The sequence below is a fragment of the Epinephelus fuscoguttatus genome, linkage group LG23 (assembly GCF_011397635.1).
Source record: "Epinephelus fuscoguttatus linkage group LG23, E.fuscoguttatus.final_Chr_v1".
Taxonomy (NCBI): Eukaryota; Metazoa; Chordata; class Actinopteri; order Perciformes; family Serranidae; genus Epinephelus; species Epinephelus fuscoguttatus.
The window spans coordinates 33,255,660-33,278,309 of record NC_064774.1 but is presented as its reverse complement, the minus strand read 5'-3'; the positions used below and the strand labels follow the sequence as shown (position 1 = coordinate 33,278,309).

The 22,650-nt window shown below is 39.7% G+C and overlaps 1 protein-coding gene across 2 annotated transcripts; it reads right to left on the bottom strand.

Moving 5' to 3' along the window:
- Positions 1-502: 502 nt before the first annotated feature.
- On the bottom strand, positions 503-21,067 carry tspan5a (tetraspanin 5a). Of its 2 annotated transcripts, XM_049568903.1 has the most exons (11): positions 20,693-21,067; positions 18,863-18,913; positions 17,571-17,717; positions 17,313-17,483; positions 15,697-15,822; positions 15,254-15,301; positions 9,010-9,126; positions 8,816-8,877; positions 6,009-6,118; positions 1,389-1,429; positions 503-1,284 (listed from the first exon to the last, which is right to left on the bottom strand). In XM_049568903.1, the coding sequence occupies exons 1-9, from the start codon at positions 20,771-20,773 to the stop codon at positions 6,046-6,048; spliced, it is 876 nt and encodes a 291-aa protein (XP_049424860.1). In that variant the 5' UTR covers positions 20,774-21,067; the 3' UTR covers positions 503-1,284; positions 1,389-1,429; positions 6,009-6,045. The 2 variants fall into 2 exon arrangements, with proteins under 2 accessions (XP_049424860.1, XP_049424861.1); XM_049568904.1 differs by lacking the exon at positions 6,009-6,118.
- Positions 21,068-22,650: the final 1,583 nt, after the last annotated feature.

Below are 22,650 nucleotides of genomic sequence, written 5' to 3'. Positions count from 1 at the left end.
CATAGCAGTCCCCCGCATAAACTCACATCCTCTCGTTCCTGGTTGTAGACATGAAACACGCAGGTCTCACATATACCAACAAAAATGCTAAAGACCGTGAAAGGCAATTCCTTGATGTTCAGCACTAAAGCAGGGTTAAGCTGTTTTGCAGTGTGTGCAACGTTGTGGTGGAACACCTGGAGAATGGCTGAAAAGTGTTGACAACAGACAAGACAAATCACCATGAGGGAGGCTGTTGCATGGTTAGTGGTAACATAAGTGTAGTATAAATCAAAAACCCAGAACGGTGCGGTTTTCTTCTCACTAGAACGAGTTGTCTTCGGTTGTTAAGGAATTATAAAATTTTTAAAAATATTAGATATTTTTGCATTTTTCACTTGCTCCGGCAATTCTGTTGCTAAAAAAGGCCTAAAAACATTGCAACAAGCATCGCAATTTTTTTCTTTAATAAAGCTGCCATGGAATCAGGCGTTTCAGGTGGCAACAATTCCCAGAAAAAAAAGCCAGCGAAATCCTGGAGGGACTGATGAGCTGAATAGTAACTCGTTATACTTAAGACTTCATTTTTCTGTTGATAAGCTGGTGTCTGGGGAAAATTTAGCTCATTTCTGCCATCACAACAAAGATATTCATATTTCTACATAACTGTCAAATTCACTGTTTGTGCAACAACAAGAATTCTGTTTAGGTTTGTATATTATTCGATGAGCAGAAAGATTTTGTGACTGGTTAAATGGGAATTTGTGGAGCTGAAGAAGTCCTGGAATCTGTTGTAACACAACATTTCAAAGTGTTATTTTAAGAAAAAAAAAGGACCGCTTCCTAACTTTCATAACTTTCACGACTTCGCCCACCAGAGCCTCAGTCCTAGACAAGTGGTAGAAAGGTACGTAAAGCAAGTACTCAGTTTTAAAATAGGCAGAACCTCAGTTTCTTGCACACAACTATTTCACAGTCCTACATGACAGTTTAGCAACAGAGCGTTATTTCCACAGTGAAAAATACCGATCTAATATCAAAAAGATGTATCAAAACTCCTACTCTCTACACGAAGCTATCAAAACTGGAGCGCTGTGATGACCTGCATGTAGTGCATGTTTAACCATCCTCCTGAACAATTCTCTTTTTACAGAAGTCACACACAGTGTTATATACAGAGCATTTCATATTAGTGCCTTGAAAAAAGGTGCTGGTTCAGTGAACAAAATGGTGCAGGTGATCGGCAAGGTCTTCTGAATGCTCCCCTGATAATGTGTTCAACAAGGCGCGTTCAAAGACCCCGAGCTGACAAAACAAAATGAGACAAAATCCATTATTTTCCATTTTTATGTGATAAACACTGAATTAAATTCATACAACCAAATTCAATTTCATAAAAAGGAGGATACCTGTTAGAATTGCAATGCTGCTTCAGCATTAGGTAAAGAAACTGGAAAAGAAAAGATACAAAATTACATTCATTAGAAAGCCTTCAAATCATCAACTAATTAAAGCTCCAACACCCCTGTGTTGGTCAACAGCTTCAAAATAAAAGTTGAGGGCACAACAGAAAGCAGAACAATTCAGGGTTAGGTTGGGAGTGCTTGGTTTTCTGCAGAGGATCAGCAGTCTACACTAAAGGCTGGAGAGAGAAGACTTGGGATTACATTTTGAGACAGAAAAATGTCTCCAGTTGCACACACTCACAGTGGAGGAAAAGGCCACGAAGAAAGACACGACTGTTGTTTAAGTCACATGACTCCAAGGCTTATTAATGCAAACAAGCCCAGCTCAGTAGGAACACGTAGGAAGGTCATAAACATGCAGTCACACTGAAAATGATTTTTTTTTTTTCGGATTTGTCTCTGAGCTACATGCTTTGAAAAATCAAATGTTTGGAATGTACGAATTGGACATTCTCTGCACCAGAGTGTCCTGCTGTGTCTGCTCCTGAGCTTTCAAAGGATAAATGTGTATTCACATTACAGTGGTACAGAATGTAATGCTTTAACACCTATGTTTCTGTCTCAGAGACTCAACCCATGTTTTTGTAACAAACCTGGTAGCTGCATCTGCTTGCTGGTATTTCACCATGTAAATATTGATGGTCTTGATTAAGGTCAGCTTGTTATTTTACAATTTTGGAAAGTCATTCACTTTCCCCCCACTCCGTTCGGCCATGGCAACATGCCACATATGTGCCATGTCTTCAACTGCCTGGAAAATTCAACGTCAGGCACTTTGTGTGATTCATGTGCTTATTCTGTGCCAACTTTTAAGAGCGCAGAGGCAGGTTGTATCTGAGGTTGCTTTGACTTTGCAACCATAACAAACACCAGCCTACTTACATGAAATACTGTGCTGAGCTGATCTTCTTCCAGGCCCTGGTTTTTAAGTGTGTTTGTCTGTTGGACAGATGTGGCTCTGGCAGCTCTGCACTAAAATGATCAACTATCTCCTCCATATTTATCACATACTGTTATTTAAGGGCAAAGGGAAAAATATCTGCTGGCTGTGATTGGTTGTTCTTCGTCACAACATGCAGTGCACTCAGCTGCGAACTCTTGTTTTTCTCAGGGTGCAGCAGTCGCGCCAAATACGTGCTCTGCACCGAGACGGCGATGCTCTGGTGTTTCAGCGCACCTGCTGTGCCTCTACATTGAAAACAATTCATTTGAGAGCGCAAAAAACACAGCATGTGCACTGCCCCTTAATGTTGTGTTAATACTGGCCGCGAATAAAACAATTTGCTCAAGTGAATTACATGTAAAGTCACTGAAGCAGTGCAAATGAAACAAGTAGCGTCAGTGATCATACCAAAAGGTGTCCAGAAACCCAAAGGGGAATCCAACATGTTGACATGGATCCTGGTTTTCAGGGACAACTTCAGAAACTGTTCACAGCTTCATTTGAACTTATTAACCTACAATTGAGAGGTAAAGTCCCTCCCCTTCTGGTGGACCACCATGGGTCTTTGTGTCAGAAAAAATATGGAGGGTTGTTAATGGCGACAAACAAATAATTTGATCCCATATGAACTGTGCGATGAATTACACATTTGTCAATTTAAAAGATTACTTACAACAAGAAAGTCACTGTTTGTTGAAGTCTAAGGCTCCAATCACACAGAACACATTATGCAGGTTACAAAACGTGAGGCGCACTGCACTGCCTCTTTTTTTGTTTTAATCGAATGCCACCAGCAAAAAAATGCCTTTTGCCCTTTTTTATTGTAGCCAGGCAACCACACCATCACTTCCTTAGCCTAACCTACCCATGTAATCAATCTACTGTTTAATTTGGCTAACTAAAACTATCTACTTATATTCACAGTAGTTAGTAGCGAGTTACTGGAATGGACAGGCAGAGGATATTTGCTGTAACTCTGGTTGAGGGCGAGAGGCTGTCAGCAAATAGTTTCTTGGGCAGAGGGAAACGGAGAACTGTGGGGGTACATGAGACCCTTAAAAAGACGGTGGATCATAGCGAGCACCACCAGTTTCTCCTCTGCTGTTTACCAACTGTAAACTTGTTGTCTTGTCCACCACAGAGTGCCCACATCTAAAAGTATCTGACTGGACGATGGGAAAAAAGCGGAGATGATGTGGAATGCTTTTCTGCTCTGACTTTAAGTTTTTTCATTAAAAACAATTACAAAAAGCTGCTTTCAGCTGTTAAAACACTTTCTGTGTGATCGAGGCCTCAGACCGTGAAAAAAACACCTTTTAACTACACAAGTAGCAGTGGTTTCCAACTATTGGGACGTGGTCCGACAGTGAGTTGTGGGTCCATTCTGAAAGGACCACAAGTGGCTCACAAACGTGTTAAGTTTATAAAGAAAAAACACCCTTTGTTTTTAAGTACAGTGACTTTCTGGCACAGAGCTTTTATTCTTAAGTCCTTTTTCCAGCTGTAGAGTAAGCTCTTACAACTGACAGCTACTTGAGAGAGACGGCAAACTAGCTCGACATGGCCATACTCAAGTATGACGCTGAATGTATTTAACTGTGTGGACCTTAAACTAATGACAAAGGAGAAACAGCATAGTATCGCAATATTTTTGTGTGGCAATATCATATCGGCACACAGTGCCAAGTATCAAAGTTTTTTTTAATTACATGAATTATTAATATTACAAATATAAGCTAAACTTTAGGTAGCCTACTAGAATAATATAACCAATTGCTATTTCAGTCCACTAAATACATTTTGCTGCTTTTGTGAGAGGAACAGACTGAAAACTTCTTCTTATTAGATAAAACAGATGTCAACAAAGTTTTCCTTTGGGGGCATAATTTAAAGTAGAAAAAAGGTAATAAACCGCAATATATTTTATTGCAATACTCAGCATATTACAACATATTCAAAATCGCAATAATATTCTATTGTGACTTATGTACCGTGTTATTATCGCATCATGGATCCTCTGGTGATTCCCATCCCTCATTAAACCTATGATTGGCCAGCTCTTACATGTTGACAAGGGTCATGAGGATCAGGACTCTTGTAAAACACTCTATAGGTTGGACTTCATGTAATGCTTTGGTAGAATACTGCTTACACATCTTTATAAAAGGTGATGTTAAAATGGAGAACAGGAAATGGAATGTGAGGAGGAAAATGTTAGGCAGACATAAATAAAATATAATATACTATATATATATACACACACACACATATATATATATATATATATATATATATATATATATACACATATACATATATGGACTACAAGAAAAGGTCATTCTAAAGTCAATTCCATTTTGAATTTAAATATATCACTGAATGAATGGAATTACTGATTGGCAAATATCATCTTAAATTTAATTTAAAAGCCTATTTAATTAATAAATTTTAATATTGTGTGTGTTGAGTGTGAGTGTGAGTGAGTTTCATTTGTTATTAGTTTTGGGGTTATGTAGAGAAAGGCATTAGATGTGACAGGATGGGTGGAAGATGGAGTTGTTGATACATTTCTGATGACTTTATTAGTTGAATTTCTTTAGTGTCATCCATCAGTGCAGCATGAGGTCACAGTGAGCATGTCACATGCCTGTTTCATTGAATCAATTAAATTGATCAATTCATGAATAGATGTAATTAAGCAGTGACAAATTACTCCAGAATTACTCCAGTGGCTCACTTTTGCCTCCACAGGACACTCATAAGTGCTATAACGTCTTTTGCAAAACGTCTTCAAGAAACGCAAGCAAGTCCTGTTGCCTACGATATAGCACTTATGATTACCATGACCTGGATGACTGAGAATCTTCACCGAAACAACACTCAGTACGTTTACATGACATTTGAGAAAATCGATTTATTGTGTTACTCCGACTAAAACTGGACTTTCAAAATACATGTAAACACATTAGTCCATCTGAAATCGAAGTCGAATTTCTCAAAGTCGGACACATAACACATTCAGATAGTGTGATCTGTAGTCAAATTACTTCTGCAACGTATACAGTCAGTAGCAGCCAAACTCAGCTAGGTGTTCTGCACACGCTCCACAGTTCCTGCCCCTGGCTTTGAAGAGTCGAGTAGCATTAAATGGGTAACAGAAGAAGAAGCCAGTCACAACATGGCAAAATCTACATCCAGAACTGTGCACTGTTGGACAGACGAAATGTACAGAGCTGTAAAGTTGTCCACTATGGTACCAGTTTGATGCTAGCTAACTTGTCTGTCGAATGTTTGGTCTGTGACTTATTAGGTCAACCAGAAAATGGTCCACTGCTAACAAGCTGAAAGGGGTATATCACCACCTATCATGGCAGAGTCAGACATACTTGAGTCAATAAATCAATTCCCCTCACGTGCTTTACTGGGACAAGACCAGTAGTCCAATTAAAATCAGCCATAACAATAGCCTGACTTAACTGTGCGTGTAAATGTACTGAGTTTACAGATTTTTACAGATTTGGCCCTTAGATGGAACACAACACAACACCAAACACATATCATCCACCCAATCACAGCAACGCTACAGACAAAACAATGACCAAATGATCCATCACACCCACCGGCTACAAACACATATACAGCATGTGTTTGTGTGTCTCATGAGTAGTAAGCCGATGATTTCTTGCTGGAGTGTGGTGGGAGTCGACGCATGGAGAGAGGGGGGGGCACCCTGACGAAGCATGGAGGAGGAAGAATGAGGTGAGTGTGAGTGCATTGATGATAAAGCTCCGAAAATGAAAAGGGAGGAGCTTCATTGCCCTCAGCCTGCCAAGGAATTCAAACATCTTTTTCTGCATTATTAAAAGATGTTTGATGAAAAGCTGATAATAATATGTTCTTTAGCTATTTATCTCTACTATTGTCATTTTAAAGGTCTTGATTTTATTCTCATATTCTGTGCAATTAACATTCTCAACCTGCATCGTCATGCACCTTGTGCAGCCCCAAAGACTACATATCTTTTTTTGTTGTGCGCACAAGCTCAACGTCTTAAACAAACAAGGTATCAGTCCTGTGCAAACTGGATAATAAAGTGTAACAACACTGGCTACAGCTGTTGTGCTAAACACATAATTACCTATATGCACAACATATGTGAATCATGTACAAACAACATAATAACCAGTGCGCACAAGATATATAAGAAAAAATATGGGTCTGCTAACAGGATAACCTCTGTGCATAAGATATACACTATATACCTTCAGCAAAATAGATTTAAAGATCTAGCCTATACATATCTTTGATCACTTTAGGGACTGGGTAACTCCCAGACCTATGTACAAACCTTGCATCAAGCATTCATCTTAGAGCCAAAATATTATTAATACCACTGTTTTCTTGCAGATAGCGTTACAATTTGTGCATTTTATTTGCACTGGGAAGTCTGAATTTCTGAGTCACCAGTCAGAAAGTTCAACTGGAAGACCCCCTAAAGTTGAATTCCATGTGTTCCATTTACCTCCGATGTTGGATATTGGACTGGGAATGATGTCCCACCTGAGTTTACCACATTCCAATACAACAAATCGGAAAACCAAAATGTTGTTAGCAATACCAGTTTTAGCCAAGTCCACAGATAGAAGTTACGCAACACTGTGTGTACAACTAATCTGATAGAATTCACCCTTCGCTAAGGCCCGCCCCCCTTAGTTACTGTTGCTACGTCCAACAAACTTTCGGTTTCGGAGCTAGACTAGCATGGCACTCCCTGCAGAAATACTCTCAAATTTTTGGAAAAACAAAAAAGTGATTTCAGACAGAAGCAGACAGAAGGGTCTACAATATGCATTTGAAGGATATATTCAGGATGTCAGACTGACACAGCAACGAAGTCAAGGTAACAAAATAAAGATTGAAGCTAAAGCCTACAGATCGCAGAGTAAAAGTGAACCACCACATCACTGCTGATCGCCACAGAAGACAATGAATATATAAAAGGGAAACTTTGCTGATACTGAACCAGCTGTGTGGCATCACAGTGTGAACAGATGAACAGTGTTTGGCTTCGCCCCCGTGCCGCTGCCAGCACCTGGACCTCCACTGCCGGGGGAAGTCAAACAACATTCATCTGCGCACAATGCGATGACACACAGCTGGTTGAATACCAGCAAAGTTTCCCTGCTTTCCTTCACTGGTTCCTGTACAGCAGGGTCAGGCTTTTTTTCCCCCCTGTAATCATTAAAAAGCAAAAGCAGCATGTGTATACATTCAGTAGGCTATATCTTCACTAGCTAGCTAGCTAACCCTACACTTTTCAGGGTTTGATTTCGGTTTTGAAACAGAAACATAAATCTCCTTCCTACCTCTCCAGGTAACGAGTATCATTAATACACAGCGTGCCTTGTCCTGTCTCAAGAGTTTTCACTGTTGCCTTCTGGTCTCAATACCTTGTACCTCTGAGCAGGACTAATCACTACTCTAAATCTTTTATCCCTTCAGCTATTCGGTTACTAAACTTAGATGGTAATGAGTTTAGCAAATAATGTCCTGACAGAATAGAAGGGATTATGGTCTTTCTTTCTTATACTTGTATCTTTTTACTGACATTTAACTTAACTTACGTGCCCAATCAACGACCCGGTTGTCTGTTTTACTGGAATGTGCTTGGCATGGATTAGTGTGTTGTTGTTGTTGTTGTTTGTACATTGTGGGATGGAGAAGCTCCTCGTGGGATCAATAAAGTTGTTTCTGTTCTATTCTATTCTATTCCAATTGCTAACCTGGCTAAAACTGGTATTGCTAACAAGTGCTAACCTGGCTTAAATTGATACCAATTGCTAACCTGGCTACATATGATGCTAACAATGACAAACCTGACTAAAGCTGGTATTGCTGACAACGGCTAACCTGGCTAAAGCTAGTATTGCTAATAATATCTTGGTCTCTGACTTGTACTGGAATGTGGTCAACTCAGGTGTGACGTCATTCCCAGCTCCAACTTCCAAGGTAAATGGAATGCAGCATTAGTTTGAGTTTAAGAATGACTTAAATGTCAAGCAGTGCAAAGATTATACTCACACATTATCCAGAGCATTGTTAACTGTGACTGGTGCTGTAATCCAAACTAAATGAGAATGTCTTGAAAATGCCGAGCCTTTGTAATCCACAGACATATACTTTGAGATTTTTATTTATAACTCAAAATACTGTGCATTTACTTTGAATTGGAACTTTTTTAAAAATCGAAAATATGGCCATCATGTATGTACAACATCAGCCTGGGAGAAACTTCCAGCATTTCACTTCATGTTATGAAATGGAAACAGTAGAAACAGATGAGAAGAATCAATGGTAAAACAGTGCTGTTTATATGAGGATATATGAGATACTAAACAAAAGTATTTCAAGTAAAGATTTTTCTCACCAGCTCGCCCGCACGGCTTCGATGTCACTCACTAAGTTTTGGGCCAAACAAATCCCAAAAATCTGTGGATAAAAGGAAAACAACATAAAATGGAAACATTTAGACTTTTTTTCTAAAAGTAAATATAGAATGATGCTTTTGCAGTTGTTGTTTTCTAAAACATTATGAAAGTTGAACTCTTGAAAGGACCGCACCTGCAGGAGTGCCACTCCAATAAAGATCCCGGCCACCAAGGTGAGGTTGTCCTGCAGCCACTTCTCAAACTGCGGCACACAGCCTTTCACGTTGATGTAGTCCTTCTGCTCCGAGTCCTGGGATCAACATAACATCCTGTCATCATCTTCACATTTTGACTTAGCGTACTCATACCACAGTTATAAAAAAGTATCTGGCATTTGATAAAAACTCATCCTGAGTAGATAAATGAAATGATAAAAAAAATTAAAATGAAAAGACACTGGTTAGGTATCTGTGTCCAGTACAGAGATAGATCCACAATGTGTCCTAGTTGATCACAAATACCGGAAGCCATGACAGTAGACAATTCTTCAAATATGGATTTTGCTTCAAAGAAACTACACATTCTAAAATGTGGATGCTTCACACACATCTTCCACCTGCCAGCAAAGAAGACAATCAACACAGTTTAAAGGTGGACCCCTAAGATGAGTCACCTATTCAGAATCTGATCAAATGTTCCTCTTCTGTACCTGAGATATGATATTGAATAATGGCCAGAAAAGTTATTTTGTTATGATGATTATGAGTTATGATGTCACATGACCTTCGACCTTTTGAAGATCAAATTTTATCAGTGCATTATTTTATCCTATTATACATTTATGGGAAAATTTGTCATAATTACCGTGTAAATTCTTGAGTAATGACCAAAAACATGTTTTGTGAGGTCAAAGTGACCTTTGACCACCAAAATTCCATCAGTTAATCTTTGGGTCCAAGTGGATGTTTGTGCCAGATTTGAAGACCTTCTCACAATGCCTTCTTGAGATATCACGTTCATGAGAATGAGACAGAGTCAAGGACACAACGACCTTGACCTTTGACCACCAAAATCTAATCAGTTCATTGTTGAGTCCATGTGGATGCAAACTTAAGAAATTCCTTTAAGGTATTCTTAAGATACTGCGTCCCTAAGATGTGATGTTGAATAATGGCCAGAAAAGTTCTTTTGCAGAAAGTTATGGTGGGACGAATTGATGAACTGCTCAAACGACTGGGCAGAGCTGTATATATCACCACGATGGACCTCTGTAAGGGATACTGGCAGGTACCCCTAGAGAAGGAATCAAGAGAGTACACTGCCTTCCGCACCCCTACAGGTCTCTATCAGTACACTGTAATGCCTTTTGGACTTCATGGAGCACCTGCAACTTTCCAGCGATTGATGGATCAAGTTCTACAAGGATGTGAGCAGTTCAGTGCTGCATATCTCGATGATGTGGTGGTCTTTAGCACTTCATGGGAAGACCACCTGTCCCATATGAGACAAGTGCTGGGAAAGACCTGGGATACCACCTTGGAAATGGAGAATTCCGTCCTCAAGTGGACAAGGTGGAAGCCATCAGAGAAAGCCCCAGACCTCGAACCAAGAAACAGGTTCGATCTTTCTTGGGACTTGCTGGATGGTACAGGAGATTCATACCTCACTTTTCTACCATTGCTGCTCCCCTTGTAAACTTGACTACAAAAACAGCTTCTAATCCAGTGAAGTGGACTGCAGAGTGTGAGGCAGCATTCCTCCAACTCAAAACTCTTCTCTGTTCTTCTCCCATTCTACGAAGCCCTGACTTCACACAACGCTTTCTTGTTCAAGTTGATGCTTCTGGTGTGGGTCTTGGAGCGGTTCTAGCACAAGGAACAGAAGGGGAAGAACAGCCGGTTCTGTATTTGAGCCGTAAATTGCACCCAAGAGAGACAAGGTATTCCGCCATTGAGAAGGAATGCCTCGCCATTAAGTGGGCATTGGATAGCCTTCGATATTATCTCCTGGGAAGGACCTTTGACCTTGAGACTGACCATAGGGCACTGAGCTGGATCAACTCTATGAGGGACAAAAACTCAAGAGTCACAAGGTGGTATCTGGCCCTCCAACCCTACAGCTTCCACATCCAACACAAAGCCGGAAAGGCAAACCTGCTGGCTGATTACCTGTCCCGTCTGCCAGAGCTGGCTGTCGCTGGAGAGGAGGAAAGTAATGTGACCATGTGCTCCAACATGGCCCCTGCAGCTCTGACACATTAAACATCAAAACAAAGGATATTCAAACAACTTGTGTTTGTGTGGTGTCCCTGAGGGTGCACACTCAGGGTTACCAAACTCAACAATATTTAACACCTAGCTTGAAATATCACCTTTGTTTAACAGTCATTTCTCCACACAACAGCCACACCATTATCTGGATTACTTCTTGGATTTCTAAAGGGCCGTGGGCCGGATTTGCACTGCTTAAATAGTGAACTGATTGTGAACTGATTGCACTGACTGGTTACACCTGCACTATGGAGGTGTGTAGATGGACCAAACCAAGTGACAAAGCAACTTTAAAAGACAATAATGGACATTAATGGTTAATGTTAAAATGGATCCCTGTGTTAAAAACATATGAATTGTGTACAAACAATATTAAAAGTGTGAACAGAGGATGACCTCGACTACAGTTAAAAAAATACACAGATAATGTTATATTAAAATGGATGGTGCTGGTAGGCGGGGTTATGGAGTATAAAAACAGCGTACCACCATCCCAGTTCATTGAGTCCTGCTAAAGAGGTGCTGTGAGGAGCTCTCAACATCTTCCTTCGAAGGCAATCCAGGATTTGTCCCCTGTTTTGCTACTTTTGATGTTGGGAAAATAAATCACCCTGCACCTTGCCTCAGTGTGTGCTTGTCATCCTTTGTTGACCTATGTGATGAGTCTGGTTCTAGTGATGGTTACACTTCCCTCACCTAAGTCATAGGTGTGACACACAGTGAAGGTGACCTTTGACATTTTAGACATAAAATTCTATCAGTTCATCATTTTATCCTATTGGACATTTATGGGAAATTTTGTCACCTTGATCTTTGACCACCAAAATACAGGGTTTTCCCTGGCTCAGAAAGGGGCATTGGTGGTGATGTCTGCGGCGTGCCCTTCACATTTGCATTTCTTGCTGTGCCTCTGCTCTTTCTCAGCGCTGCGGGGCTGAGCCCTCAGTGTGTGCAGCGCAACAGAGACAGACAGCGGTGGAGTTATATAAACTCGTTATGTTACTGTAAGTAGCACCACAGGACCAACACATGATCTCGCTTGTCACCAGGCTGGCAGTGAATGCACCAGCACCTGTGTTCTGAGCTGACGCGAAGTGTGGGGGCTCAACACATTACTTTGATCTTTGATTAATCAAAGAACTCGATTATCAATCTCCTCCGCCACCTGTTATGCACAAAATGGAACCAGACCTGATACATGCGACCACACACTCTTCTGTCTGGGTCACTTATACGTTTTTATGTTAATATTCTAACAATATTAACATTTTATAATATATACAGTGGAATGCCAAAGTTTGAGCACCCCTGGCCAAAATTTTTGTTTACTGTGAATAGTTAAGTAAGTGGAAAATGACCTGGTTTCCAAAAGGCAAAAAGTTAAAGAGGACACATTTCTTTCACATTTCTTCAGTTCTTGTTTGGAGGATTTTCACTTATTCTTCCTGCAAAAGGCTTATAGCATTGTGAGAATCTTGGGCTGTCTTGCATGCACTGCTTTTTTAAGGTCTATCCACAGATTTGAAATGATGTTTGGGTCGGGGGACTGTGAGGGCCATGGTAAAACCTTAAGTCTGCTCCTCTTGAGGTAGTCTATTGAGGATTTTGAGGTGTTTAGGATCATTGTCCTGTTGTAGAAGCTATTCTCTCTTTGTCATCAGCTTTTTTACAGATGGTGTGATGTTTGCTTCCAGAATTTTGCAGGAATTTAACTGAATCCATTCCTCCCTCTACCTGTGAAATGCTGATTTCCTTTCTAACAATCCTATCAGCAGCTCTCTCTCAGAAAGTTGTTTTGGTCTTCCAGACCTCAACTTGACCTCCACAGTTCTTGTTAACTGCCATTTCTTAATTACATGATGAACTGAGGAAAGAGCTACCTGAAAACACTTTATTATCTTCCTCCTATATAGTTTTCAGAGTGCTAGGCAGCTGTGCAGAGGAGCACAGGGCTGCTGATTATTGGGACAAGGTTTCAGGAGTCAGAATATTTATAAAGCTTTGAAATTTGCATCACCTGGCCGTTCCTAATGATGACTGTGAACAAGCCATAGCCCTAACAAGCTAATAATGCTCTTAGACCCTGGTAAAAGTTGTCTGAGAGCTCAAATGTCTTGGGGTGCCCAAACTTTTTCATGGTGCTTCTTTCCATTTTTTCACTCTGAAATTGTACAAAACAAAAATAATACACTCATCTTGCTGAAATCGTTGAAAAGCATCTTTAACTTCATGCCTTTTGGGGATCAGTTCATCTTTTTCTTACTTAACTACTCAAAGTAAACAAAATTTTGGCCAGGGGTGCCCAAACTTTTGCATGCCACTGTAGGCTACTATTATTAATATATGTATGGTATGGGTCAGTGCATATCATGGATATATAAATTAAATATTCCAAGTTCAGCTGGATTTCAATTGTCCACTGTAATGTAAAGGTTTTTTTTCCATACTGCATTATTCTGACTTCTTCTGATAAAACTTTTCAGGTTGCCAATAGAACCAACTGGTTGGTCAGCTTTTCCATTTCTAGCTCAGGGATATTTCTCTTCTTGGCCATATTACGTTTTTCCATGTCATAAATTCTAGGGGTGAGGCCTCTAAACCGAAAATATATTGGGGTGGGAAATTTAAATGATGATTATTTTCAACCGCCACATTTATCAACACCTGATTATTGTTACGCTGTGATTGGCAAGATAAGAACATGTCATGAGTCTACTCTCAGATCTGTGCCGGTTTTTAAAATAGTATTGTAATGGATAATGAAGATTCAATTTCTCATCAAATCATGCCAGGTTCATGTCTATTCCATCTTTAACCTGTCTTCAAATCCAGTATGTAATATCACAAGCACTAAATTACTAGGGTTGTAACGATCCATCGTTCTGGAACAATATATTGATTAAATGATCAGCGATCCAATGTCATCAATGCAAAGTGAAAACATTGTTCCATATTGTTACCTTTAGGATACGCTTTTATTTTAAAAGTCTGTGTCACCGGCAAACAGCGACAGGCAGATGGCAGGCAGCCAAGATAAAGACGATGAGGATAACGTTATTTATTATGGAATAAATCAGCAGAGTGGAAATAATTTGGATTTCAAAGAAAATACAGGTTAACGGCAGAGCACATGGCGTATGTAAACAATGACGTTACAAGACAAAACTCAACGTGACCTGCCTGGACAGCATCTCACTCCGTTAACTTGTCACTACAGTAACATTAGCTGCTCTGTTTCAACACATATCAGGCTGAATAAACGTGCAAACAAGCTGAAATTTAACCTTACTCTTCTGTCCAGAATGAGCGAGTAAGAAAAAAATAATAATGTTACATGTAATTTGTTAAGTTCTGAGTAGAGAAAAAAAAGTCCTCTAGCTGCTAGGCTAATTTATGCATTGTAAACATGCTTCAGCTAATAATGGGTGACTAGCAAAACACAAGTTTTTTCCATGAACTTGGACAGTTATTTCTGAGCTGAATTTGATACTTTTGTTGAATAACGTTGTAAAGCCATGTGTTATGGCTGTTGGGAGAAGTTTGCCTTCAGGGCTTTAAGCCAGATATACCTGAAAAAGATGACGGTTTGGGTTCAAATGAAAAGATTTCTTCCAGAAAGGTCTCTCTGGCAGAAAGCACTGAGGGTTAACTTATGCCACGTGCTATTTCACCTGTGCTAGTGGAGTCAGTTTAAAGTAAACTTTACTGCACTTAAGCAGTTGCAAATACTTACATTATTTATGTGTTGTTTTGATCTTTTATGGCCAAAAGCATAAAAGTAAAGGGTGGCAGCTTCTCCGGTAACAGATTGTGTTGAATGGACATATCGCTTCATATCATCAGGCCCCTAACCCTAACCCTAACCCAGGCCTATCAGGCCCCTAAATCACATCAAATCGAAATCTTATCATGGCAGACTTTGTAATATTGCCAAATAACAAATAATTGTCCAAAGAATCTATGTAATATTGTATCATGATGAAACTGGTTGTTTACACCCCTATAAACTACTGACTAATATCAATAAGAGATGACATGTCACATTTTCTATTAAAAAAAATCTCAACCAAGACATAAATAAAACCTGTCTGGGTAGTTCTGGGACAATCAGAATGAAAAAAATGAAAGGGTGAGAATGAGTGAGTCAGGCAGACCCATGTGACTTACTGGCTTAGCTCGAATGTCGTATCCACACTGAGTGTTTATTACATCCTCCTAGAGACAGAAAGAACAAACATTATAGTACATAGCCTTTTCAAAAGCAGCTACTAAAAGTGTATCTACAGTACAGCAGCTTTGTGAGCCCCAGTGCTATTTCTAATGTCAACATGCAAATAATGCAAAAATGGTGATGTTTAGCAGATTATGTTTACCATGTTCACCATCTTAGTTTAGCATGTTAGCATGCTAGCAGCTGAGGCTGATGGGAATGTTATTAGTATTGCTGCTGTACTGTATTTGAACAGTAACTACTCTGAATTAGCCAGGCACTGAGTCCTTCCTCAGGTTTAAAAGTGTTCTCTAATATTGTCTGCTTATTTGTGACCCTGATGCACATGTGCATGAAGAACTTTATACATGAACATGCATGCAGACTGAGGAACTCGTACCGCAGGGTCCTTGGTGCAGCAGGAGAAGGGAACGCCACACTTTTCCCGACTGGGATTCCCATCAGTACAGTTAAAATAGATGTTCAGGTTCCAGTCGTCTGCTCCAAACGCACCGCAGCACTCCCACTGAGGTCAGAGAGGACAAAAAGGTTTACGGTTCCGATTGGATTCTAGATTTCCTTGATTTGTAGACAAAAAAGAGTAAAAGGTAAATTTAAGGCTCATCACAAGTGGACCTGGTTGGCTCCCTTTACTTTACTCAAGTCAAATCAGAACAGATGGTGTCTTTTCACGTGCAAAGCCTCCACATAGGTTTACCTCTCTTAAAATGAGGAGGTGCTGTTGTTAACAGGGTTGCCCTCTGTTCTTTAACTGTAAGCACCTGCAGTCACCACCCAAAATATTTTGTTCCTGACTGTGAATCCTCATTTACAGTTATTTGATGTAGCTTCAAGACTAGAATTCCTGCCTTGTGGATGTATGCCTCTGTGAACCAGTCAAGTTGCACTTAGAATTTTACATCCCTGTCTGACCAAATGCCTCCCCTTCAGTTCCTGAGTTATAACACTGAATAACAGCCAGAAAAGTGTTTTTGCACAACATTATGATTTCTTAGTGAAGTTGACCATTGGACCTTCTGGATATAATTTTATCGTATGAGACATTTATGTAAAATTTTATTATAATTAGTCATGAATTCTTGAGTTTTGGCCAGAAGATGTTTGTGAGGTCACATTTACCTTAACCTTTGACCTTCAACCACCAAATTTAGTCAGTTCGTTCTTGATTCAAGACATTTGTGCCGAATTTGAGAAACATTTCTGAAGATGTTTTTCAGATAATGCATTCATCAGACTTTTGACCACCAAACTCTAATCAAGTTCATCCTTCCGTTTGTGCCAAATTTGAAGAAATTCCCTATCACACTAACCTTTTGTAATAACAACATAATAATCCAGCATATTGCCAGAGTAAATATTGGCATTGTACGTTTCTACTAACCATTTGTATGTTTCATGTGTAGTAGCTTTGTTTCCATTTCAATTTTTACTTTTCAAGAGCTGTGGTAACATGAGCACAAATATCAGCTGGTGGGTCCTCCCCCACTGTGATATATGCATCATTATATTTTAAAAATATAGCTCCTCACTATGTAGAAAAATACAAATAAAGCAAAGTCATGAACACCAAGTCAAACTCAACTCGAGTCTTTCATCAGTGTTTGTCAAGCAAGTCTCAAGTCCTCAAATTTGTCACTCAAGTCGGACTCGAGTGAAGTCATGTGACTCGAGTCCCTCACCTCTAGTGAATACACTTACAAATTATAACACTTAATGTGACAATATGGAACATGTGAAGTGTAAAATAACATTTTACCAAAAAATCCTAATTAAATGTCAAAGTGAGAACTTTTTTTTTCTTTTTTCTTTCAACGCATCTCAAGGTCTTCACCTAATTGTAAACTCCATATGCTGAAGACGACTGTGGCATATAGTTGAAAGCTCTAGAAAATGCTAGTAAATGGAATTTGTGTAAAAATCATATTGCTGTTTCCTAAGTCAAAGAATAAACTTCTGTGTTGAACGGTAAAAGAACTTGCTGTTTAGTTAACGTACGTATTCCTGAGTGAAGTCGATGAGGTTCTGTAGATCGATGTCGTCCCGGTATGCCCGGATGTTGTTGTTGATAAACAGGTTGAGCTGGTCTTTAATCCAGTCCTTAAAGACAAACGCCAGGACTCCTGTCGTCAACTCCAAGAAAAAGATGATTCCCAGAAACACAGAGAACTACAGGAGGAAGACACGATGATAAAGTCAGTTTTCCCATCATTCATCATTGCACTGTGTAATTGTTGGTCTTTTCATGGAACATACAAACTTGAGTAGGAACGTGTTTTCCCGCAATGCTCCAATGCATCCTGCAAAGCCCAGGATGAACATGACTCCCCCAACCACCATGAAGAGCCACACCGGATCCAGCCCCCCCAGGTCTGTGATGGACGAAATGTTGGAGAGAACCCCCTGGAGGGGAGACACAGAACACGACACACTCAGTGTGAGGAAAGCGGTTGCATCTCTTTCAGGATAGAAGACCTTTGCCAAGAGGCTCACAGCAACATAAGACAAGATGGAACTCAAATTAATAAGAGAAATAAGGCTGCGGAAGCCACAAATAAAAAAACAAAAATGTGTTGTCCTTGGATACAGCGCACTTGGATTAATTACATTTTTAGACCTATGTATATTCAAAATACTACACTGGATAGATGGGAATAAGAGCTGATTCAGTGAGATGTTTGGTTAAAAGAGTTCTTATTTCTATCACCCTTAATTGGTAAATACATAGTAAACTCAGTTTAAAAATTGGTTTTAAACTTTATGTAGTTATTTTAAGTGTATGTTAAAAGGATACAATTGTGCACATTTCTTATTATGCATTTGATCTGTTGTTAAAAATGATAAGGGCACTTTTAATTTGGAGTAAGAAGTGGCATAGAAACAAGAAAAATATTATCACATTGGCCTTTGATAAAAAAATAATCTTACTGGTCAAACCGTAACTTAAATAGCAGATGTTATTTGGAGATGTAGAAATGAAGAAAAAAAATGTACACCTTGTGTTAACTGCCTGGCCTTATAGAAATACTTGAAATGACCATGAAGTCTGAACAACACATTGTGATGGTGGGCATGAAATGTTTTAATATTATATGCTGAAAACATGAAAACAATGCCAATGCACTGCTGTGAAACAGTCGTAGCTTGGTTAGGTTTAGAGAACAAAATAACACTTTAAGTTTAGTTTCTCTAGATGTAACCAAACTACAACCATTTCACAATGATGCGCTGGCATGGTTTTCATGTTGCCAGCACGTTGTTTTAACACATTTTGTGCCCACCACCACATAATGTTGTGTATGTAGTCATTGTAACCAAAACCACAGTCATTTCCCAAATTTAACCTTTTTTTTTGTTCCCTAAACCTGCAAACGTTTGTAATAGACTTTGCATTTGCATTGTTTTCGTGGTGATTTTAACATATTTCGTACCCACCATCAAGTATTGTATTGTTAAGAGTTCGTGTCCATTTCACCTATTTCTCTTGGAACAACACTATATTTCTATTTGCCAGTATCACTAATAATAACTCAAGTGTCTGTACATACCTTCTCACTCCATGCCCACAGTCCAATGCCGACTAAGGCCATGCCCAGCAGCTGTAAAACACCACAGTCAGGTCAAATCACTGGAAAGAAGTGCTGATGCAAAATGACATAATGGCAGTTTGTCACATTATTATTCAATGAGAATACAAACATAGTTCCTCTGAGGCCACTGTGGCCCTTGAAATTCTTTATCTCATCTTGTCTTCAAATTGGTTGAATAAATCTGTTGGAAGACTAAACTTTGTATTAAAAATACAGTAGAGACTCTCTGAGGCCCCTCTCACCCCTCAGAGTTGCAAGATGGTGCAGTCTGCCCCTGCACTAGGACTCATCTGTAAATGCAGCTGAACAGAGTGACTGCTCATGCTGCTGAAGCCACAGTGTACACTGTCATGTCTTTCCCCAAAAAAGGAACATCAGAGTTTAAAAAACAAAAAGAGAGGAAAAAAGGAAAGAAAGACAGAGTGAAAAAAGGACAAAGAAAGAAGGAAGAAAAACAGAACAAAAAAGAAAGAAAAAAATACAGACCGAAAAAAGAAAGGAAAAAAGAAATAAGAGAGAGAACAAAAAAAGAAAGGAAGACAGAAAAAACAAGAAAGGAAAGAAAGACATACACAGAAAAAGAAAGATAGAAAGAAAAAAGACAGACAGAAGGAAAAAGGGAGAAAAAGTCTTGACCCAAAGAAAGAAAAAAAGACAAAAGCATGAAAGAGAGAGGAAGAAAAAGGAAAGAAGCAAACTAACTTTGTTCAAAAAAAGAAAAGAAAAAGTGAGTGAGTGAGCCATGGATGAAAAGAGGGAGGGCAGTGTGCCCACAGAGACTGCCTATGCACAGGGCCCTAAATTGGGGGGTTTGCCCCAGCTGATGACATTAACATGGGCCCTGGGGTATTGTAGTGGACATTTTTTTATCATGCGAATAATCGGTTAGTTGAGAAAAAAACTGGCGGATCAGCCAATGGAAATCATTGTTTGTTATATTTTCCAAGTACATGTAAAATTTCATTTGGAAGAAAAGGACATTAGTAAGACCTGGAAAATGTTTCAACTGACCCCACACTCCCCTAATATTTATGCAAGATATGTTTAAAATGGGCCATAATGCCTTTACATTAACAAATGGTCGTTGGATATTTCATTCACAGAGTTCCAATACTGAGTTCATCATTAAATCACTTTTCAAGCAAATATACCCCAAGAATAGCTGTAAGCACATACTGATTTACTTTGACTCTCTCTGTGAGAACTTTCTCCCTTTCCTGACATTTCATAGTGAATATTATTCAGATTAAGTGTTACTGAAAATCATTGGTGATTGCAGCTCTAATTTAAATGCAGATCATTTTTACTTGAACATCTGACAGTGTCTTATAAGTGCTCCTGAACTCTCACATTTTATATGCTGACAAAAACAGCACACAACCACATATTTCTGATATGAATCACTTATTAAAACACATGGGGTGGTATCTTAATATATAGTGAGTGACTAGGTGAAACACTCATCGTGTATATGTGTGTGATATGAATGATGAGACTGCAGGCTGACACTGAGGCGCTGAGCTGTCATTAGTTCACTACAAAAAGCCGATTAGCTGTGTGTGTTGTGAAGTGGCCTGCAGCTGCTTTGACCCGGACATTACGGGACAAATATAACCACAATAGGACATGAATGCTTTGATATGACTCTAAATATGAACTTGAATAGTTACGGCACCGGTAACGGTGATGATCGGGGCCTTCCTCCCTATTGGCCAGTGGACGTGATAATAACCCAGCTGTAATTAAGAGAAGCGCAGACGCGTCAAATAAAACGGAAAACCTTCTTACCCAAAACAGGATGTTGAATCCAAAAATGAAGTATTTGATGCAGCAGCTGACTTCGTGGCCTTTGTAATGATTCCCCGACATGTTTGAGCATCATCAGCGCGGTGTCTGTGTGAGGAAAAACACGGCCTGCTTCACAGGCTTTGTGTGCGGCGGGACGGAACAGGTTCAGCGCTCCGGGGATGCATTTCACTTGGTCCGTTTCAAATCTTCTCACTGCCGCTTCACATTCACACCGGGAGCATTTTGGGGGAGCTCAGGACGCGCTCACACACGCCGAACTGGAGACAGAAAGCGGACGGTAACGCTGCAAACCGCAGAATAAAAATGATCCTCCGTTTTGTGGGCAAATTGCGCCTACAGGAGGCGGTACCGCTGTTCGCTGCTGCTCGTCTGCTATTGGCTGGAAAACTGTTGAAAGACCGAGAATACAACCAATCATATCAGAGAAAAGGCAGGGCACTTCCTGTGGTCTGAAAAATGGCCTAATGATCATAGAGACACAGCTACTTAAAGCTCCTTAATAACAATGATAATGATAACACACATAGCCTATATATATATATATATATATATATATATATATATATATATATATATATGTTTTATATTCTAGTTTCTTCAAAATAGCCACCCTTTCCTCTGATTACTGCTTTGCACACTCTTGGCATTCTCTCCATGAGCTTCAAGAGGTAGTCACCTGAAATGGTTTCCACTTCACAGGTGTGCCTTATCAGGGTTAATTAGTGGAATTTCTTGCTTTATCAATGGGGTTGGGACCATCAGTTGTGTTGTGCAGAAGTCAGGTTAATACACAGCCGACAGCCCTATTGGACAACTGTTAAAATTCATATTATGGCAAGAACCAATCAGCTAACTAGCGCTAACTGAATCACAGGCTACGATGTACAATGCAATAGCTTCCCATACTGAGTGTGCAAGGATGCTGCACGGGTTATTACTTCTCCAGCTGTGAAGCACAACATAGAGGGTCACATTATTAAATAACCTAAAGTTTTGTGGGCACTATATATTGTTTTGTGTCTGTGTGTGTGTGTTTGCTAGTTGCTAGGTTGTTCACCTGGCAGCTTTCCATGTTTTGTCTTTCTTTGTGCAATCATGATAAGAGCTGCAGGACACATCATACAGGCAAGGCTTCTGCTGCCACAGCTCCACAAGGTTTTCCTCTTTGCTTAAATCCCACACATTTCTTTTAGCGCATCTGGACTCCATGGCAAACTGCTATTTGTCTGTTTGTTTGGATTTAGCACCAGTGCATCATTTTATGCTGTTGGTTAGTAGACGTAGGTGGTAACAACAGTCACACAAGGAGATGGTCATCCCAAATTTCTGACACTGTCAGAATTTTATCTCAGGATGTCTTTGATCGCAAGACCGTGACAATGGCCATCCTTGAACCTCTCACTGTTCAACATAGGACCACCATTTTAGAGCCCCACCCATAGATATCACCACATTTCTTTAACGTTGGTCCTCTTATGTGTGGGACAGCACAAAATCGTACAGTGTATACCAGGCTTTAGACATTTTTGTAAAATTTTGTCATAATCAGCATATGAATTCTTGAGTTATGGCCATGTTTTGTGAGGTCACGCTGACCTTGACCTTTCACCACCAAATTCTGATCAGTTCAGTCTTAATGGACGCCAAGTGGACATTGGTGCCGAATTTGAGAAATTCACCATGAGGCCTTCTTGAGCTATCGCATTCGCAGAATGAAATGGATGCAAGGTCACAGGGACCTAATCCTATGACCACAAAAATTATGTCATCCTTGTGTTCAAGTGGAAGTTTGTGCCAAATTGTATGGAAATTTCCTTGAGACCTTCTCGAGATATCACATTCAGATGCAAGGTCACAGTGACCTTGACTTCTGACCACCAAAAACTAATCAGTTCAACTTGGAGTTCAAGTGGAAGTTTATGTCAACTTTTATGAAC

Excerpts from the sequence above, each read along its gene's own strand:
- tspan5a (XM_049568903.1), bottom strand. The coding sequence starts at position 20,773 with ATGTCGGGGAATCATTACAAAGGCCACGAAGTCAGCTGCTGCATCAAA. Across the intron at positions 18,914-20,692 it reads GATTCAACATCCTGTTTTGG|CTGCTGGGCATGGCCTTAGT; the intron begins GTAAGAAGGTTT and ends GGTGTTTTACAG. Across the intron at positions 9,127-15,253 it reads ACGACATTCGAGCTAAGCCA|GACTCGGAGCAGAAGGACTA; the intron begins GTAAGTCACATG and ends TGTTGATCCCAG.